Raw genomic sequence first — 5,675 nt, 5'->3', positions numbered from 1 at the left:
CAGCACTGAGGTCAGACTGACAGGCCTGTAGCTCCCCGGATCCTCCTTCCAGCCCTTCTTGTAGATGGGCATCACATTTGCTAACCTCCAGTCAGCTGGGACCTCCCTGGTCAGCCAGGACTGCTGATAAAGGATTGAAAGTGGCTTGGTGAGCACTTCTGCCAGCTCCCTCAGTACCCTTGGTGGATCCCATCCGGCCCCATAGAATTGTGTGTGTCTGAGTGGTGTAGCAGGGTGCTAACTGCTTCCCCTTGGATTATGGGGGTTTCACTCTACTCCCCGTCCCTGTCTTCCAGCTCAGGGGGCTGGGTAATTAGCTTTTCTTTCTTTTGCTTGGTTTCTTTCTAAGCAGTTGAAGTCTTACTTAGCGAGGCATTAACATTGTCTATCACTAAAAATCCAGGAAGTTTCTTTGCAAAGCAGAACCTTACAAGCCATTTGTTCTTTCTTCCATATTCACAGCCTTGGCCTGGCAGAATAAGGTGAGCAATGGATTTAAAAGATATCATGTGGGGAAGAGCCAACAAAGTACTGTTTTCTATGTATTTTATATATTTATACACAGAGATTTTACACAGCATTTGGAGTCACTTGGTCTGTTAGTTAATCTTTTCTTTATATTTGCATTGGTTCTGTATCTGTGATGTCATCAGGGTCATAATGCCTGTGCAGATATTTCATAAGTTAACAGGAATTGCCGCAGCCCTTAACAATTATCCAAGACCTTGATGTTGAAACAGTCCTGACTTCCCAAATGACACAGTATTAAAACAGCGTATCACTCTTTAAACACAGTCCTGTCCCACTGAGACCACATCACCAGGGATTTATTGCCACCTTCTGTACAAAAGGCAAGTCATTCCTACTTCCACCTCTACAACACAAGAAGAGTCCCAAGCAGCTGGGCTTTCAGGAGCTTGGATGCTTCCTACATTACTGTTACAAAAGCCTTTCAGGTAGTCGACAGCATGATGTGAAATCTAACTTTGGGTTAGTGCCTGTGTATGGTTGGTGTGAAGGAATAGGTGGTATGTGCATGAGTTGAATGTTCACCACCTTTTGGTATGGGCCCACACACACGCTTACCTACAGTCTGGAGCAGTCCTCTGGAGGGCTGTGTTTCTGCTCTTCTCACAATGTTGTGTGGCCATCAGAGAGACAAGCAAGCCTACAGCCTAAAATGTCCTTAGACTAGAAGTCCAGATGGAATTTATGGGTGTGTTACCACCTTGCAGTGTGGCTGCTGGCAGTCTCAGCTACAGGCATGCTCATGATGGCGGTATGAACACCCCAATGGGGACCATTCTGGGAGAGAGACCACTTCTTGCTCTGTACTCCTAAAATAAATGTGGAAGAGACATAGCCAAAGGGTCTGTGTTCCAAAGGCCTTGCTACTTCTCTTTCTTGCCTAATTAGACTACCCTTACCTGCATAGTAAATGTAGCTCTGTAGTACATGGACATGTTGCATGGAGAACTAGCAATGATGTCCCTCCTTTGGAGAACACTCCCACCTGGAGCTGTTCTCACCAGAACACCTGTAGAACATTTCCAACGTAACAGGTTGATTTCAATGTAATTATTACTACTCATAGTGATGAGGCTGAACCATCCCACTTGCCATGTGGCAGCAGAGCCCAGTGGGAAGACAGTAGCTTTTGTGGGAATGAGAGCATGGCCATGTTTTCCAAGTTCCTTGCCTATCTTTGAGACACCAGTGCTGCTCTGCATGGCAGGTGTGAACAGGCTGAGACTCTACTTGCCACAATGGAGGAGCTAGATCTTTAGAACGAAACATATGACCAGTAGTAAATTCATAGTTCATGTCTTTGCTTCATGTTTGGGCATCACTTAATCAGTGTTTTCTGTTCCTTGGCTGGTAGGAAGTGGGGTTTCTTTCGTGCCATCCCCTATATCTTTGAAGCTGCTTAAACAGGGGTCCCCTCTTGCTGTGCTCTGCATGTGCTGCCCAAGACACCGGGGAAGTCTTGGTCCCTGAGCAGCTTCTAAGGACCTGCTGCAGTAAAAATGAAAGTGCAGACAATCCCTTGCCTTGGCAGAGTAGTCTCAATAGGTCTGGCCAGTAAAGACCCAAGGACATTTTGGGTTATTTATTGAAGAGTTCCGGTTTTAATGTTTTAATAAATGGAAGACCTTTTTTTACCACAGGAGAGAGGTATTTTAGGGGATGGAGGGTTAATTGAGATGGCATCCTGGTCTAGAACTTCTTCCAAATGATTTCTTACTTTGACAAGTGACCTGGAAAAAGTAATTGAGAAGAGAATACAATATTTTGAGCCTCATCCACAAAGGCGTTTTTATTTTTTGTTATCTACAACTCATATGTTGAAATAATTTTACCAGGAAAATGTACAGAATATCTTTTGTGCAAGGGTTCCCTTTGAAAGATTCATTCCTTACACATACATAACAGATACAGGAGTTTCTGAGGTTTCACCTTTAATCTACGTCTTCTATATTTTGTTTGTTTTATGTTTTCCAGTTAACATTAGCAATGTGTATAAATACATAGAAAATTATTGGGTGAAATATTTTTTATATCTAATACATTTTGATGACAGATCATAAAACATCATGTAAAGATGCACAGAGATGATTTTAAAATACTTACCACACAGCTAGAAGCCCATTATAAATTAGAGTACACAAGACTTACATGCTACTCTGTAGCATGTTTTAACAGAATTTAAAGAAATGTTAAGCAGGAAAATGCATTCTGCAATTATTTAATAATGCAGTAGGTATGAATGTTAACTTTAATTTGTTGAGGCATCATTTTTCCATTGTAGAACCCTAAAAATAATGCTGCCAACACAGTCATGCCTCGTCCAGTTGGTGCTATTAATTTGTATTGGCCTGGTTATTTCCTATTAGCTGGGTCCCACTGTATAGAGCCTTTGCATCGCTCATCAAGACTTAGGCTTTTTTTTTGTTTTTCTTTTTCCGGTTGCATTTGGGTTAATGAGTTTTTTTGTTTTTCTTTTTCCGGTTGCATTTGATAATTTGTTAATGAGTTTTCTTCAGACAGCTCTGAAAATTTTTTGTCTTTTCTCATTTAGATCAGAAATATTTTTATAAGAATCCTTAGTACCTTATATAAAAGCGTCATTCTCGATGCATGTACCCATCCCCGAGGGGACTTTACTGACTGGTTAATCCCACTTCTACCAGATGAAGTCCTACCTGCTCTTCTCATCTAGTCCTTTGCTGAATCCAGACAGTAAAATACTCACAGGACTTTTTTTTTTATTTAGGGCAATTGCTTTTTTCTAAGTTGAAACATTTGTGAAATGGGAGGTATGCTTTCCTCTGGGAACACCACTGTCTTTTGGCTCAACATTTTCAGAGAAAGCGGACTGTGTAATCCCTACGAAAGAACACATTTGGTCAGAGAAATGTTTCCTATATCCATTGTGCCTTAATTCAGTCAGACTGTCTCTGCACTACTTTCTCAAGCCCAAGAGAGCACAATGTCACAGGGAATGTCATCATTGCCTGGCTGTATGTTCCTGAAAAAGCAGCTAAAGGCAGATACAGGGTCTGGTCTTTAGATATGTTCCCCTGCCTCCTGGAGCTGGTGGGCCACACTGCTGGGCAGATGGGAATACTTTGTTTGTGGCCCCAGAGATACAGTTGGCTTCACTTATTGCAACACTTCAGGTGATACCCAGGAGCATGCAAAGAGCATCTAGAAACCACCGGTGTCTTTCTGTGTCTCCCCACCTAGGCGTTCAGCATCGTGTTTCAGAAAGCCATTGAGAGGGCACCTCCAGATGAGAGCCTCGCAGTGCGCGTGCTGAACCTCATCGACAGCATTACCTTCTCCGTGTTCCAGTACACAACCCGGGGGCTGTTTGAGTGTGATAAATTGACCTACACCGCTCAAGTTACCTTCCAGGTAAACATCACCATTTCATGCAATTTGTATGCAATGATTTATTTTACAGGCAAAGATATCGGCATGCAGAGAAAGCTCAAACTGTCACAGCTGTGGCCTTCAGCATCAGAGCAGCAAATACAAGGGCTGGGGAACTGATTTTCTTCTCTGCCTCTCTTGCTGATAACAGTCACAGATGCTGTGTTTGATATGCATTATGCTGACAAATGGTTGTTTGAGAGAGTAATACCTGTTTATGGGACCTGAAAAAAAGGGCAAAGCAAGCTGGTCTTGAAGGCTTATTGGTTTTATCCAAAATAAATGCTTGCTACATAGCTGCTGTCTTTTGTCTAGTATGTTAGTATAATTTTTAGTCTACGATCTGAGCAAGGAGACCTTTGTATATCCCTGTGCTGAAATCAAATTCAACCAATAAATAGTGCTTGGCATGATGTTGTGAAGTTGTTACTAAGTTTGTGCAGTGAATGACTGTGTAAATGTCCCAGCATGTAGAATGCAGATATGAACTAAGTTTGAACTGCTGAAACACTATGCAGGTCTAGTTAACATTGATCCACTGATTGCCATGATTTTTTTAATTCTACATAGCAAAATACCATGTGTAAAAGGGAAAGTAAGTATATATACACACACACATATACACATATAAAAATATATATATTTATATATTTATAATATTTATACATATATACACATATATATACATATGTATATATATTTATATGTATAAAAATATATATTCCTGAAAGCCACCATTGGTGGTAAAAACATTGGTAGTAGCTGAATGGCCCAGGTGCTCTCCAGTGTTTGAGAATTCAGGGACCTGCTTATTCTCTTGGTGCACGTACCATAAGTTTTTTGGTTTTTTTTTCTCATTTTGTTTTTTGTTTGTTTGTTTGTTTTTCAAAACACTCTCAGTATGTCTCCATTTACTTTCAAAATTGAACAAGATAGATGAGATGGTGATAGTGAGAGATGGACAAGACCTTGGTAGCATGCCCTAGGGATGCATGCTCTGGTTCCTTCCAATAAAGTTATCTGTTCTCTAGCTGCAGATATCAAGCACAGGGACCTGCAGCACACCCTGCAGCCTGTGTCTCTGCTGGCAGGGACTTCTCAGTGTGCTAACTGTGAACCTGGATCACAGCCCTTGCTACACAGTTTTCCCAAACTTTGGTCCTCCTACATTTCCAATCCCCATACTCATTCCTGGTCCTCTTTTGGGGAGACCCAAAGCACCTACATGGTATGTTTCATCACACCCCTCCAACATGGGGCACTGTACTTTTTAGCCACACTTTGGCAGCTACGTGAGTTGAATAATTAATCTGTTAGAGAATATTGCTGCTCTGTATCCTGGCTGCTCAAGGATATTTTGTTTGTTTGGAATTACAGATACTTCTGATGAGTAAAGAAATCAACACAGTAGAACTGGATTTCCTACTAAGATACCCAGCACAGACCAGAGTCACAAGCCCTGTGGAGTTCCTGTCTAATCACTCCTGGGGAGGAATCAAGGTACCTGTTTCACTTGAACTGTGTGAAATCAGCATCCCTTATCTCCTCTAAAAGCCTTTCAGCAGCCTTCAGGTTGGTCCTTATAGCATTTGGTGAACAGAGTTCTGATCATACATGAGAAGTAGCATAAAAATGCCACGGAAATGAAGAGTTCTGTAGGTACAAGAATGACTTTGTGGGCTGTTGTGGTTTAACCTCAGTCAGCCACTGAGCACCACACATCCGCTCGCTCACTCATC

General features: G+C 41.7%; 1 protein-coding gene across 1 annotated transcript in view; it reads left to right on the top strand.

Annotated features, from left to right (window-relative positions):
* Positions 1-5,675, top strand: part of DNAH9 (dynein axonemal heavy chain 9) — a 214,927-nt gene that overhangs the window by 143,573 nt on the left and 65,679 nt on the right. Inside the window, exons 58-59 of the mRNA XM_009280185.1 lie at positions 3,748-3,918; positions 5,314-5,436. Coding sequence (XP_009278460.1) covers positions 3,748-3,918; positions 5,314-5,436 — 294 coding nt within the window. The remainder of the gene's footprint in view (positions 1-3,747; positions 3,919-5,313; positions 5,437-5,675) is intronic.

Source organism: Aptenodytes forsteri, unplaced genomic scaffold, assembly GCF_000699145.1.
Source record: "Aptenodytes forsteri isolate BGI_AS27 unplaced genomic scaffold, ASM69914v1 Scaffold707, whole genome shotgun sequence".
Lineage (NCBI taxonomy): Eukaryota > Metazoa > Chordata > Aves > Sphenisciformes > Spheniscidae > Aptenodytes > Aptenodytes forsteri.
This window is presented reverse-complemented; position numbering and strand designations above follow the sequence as displayed.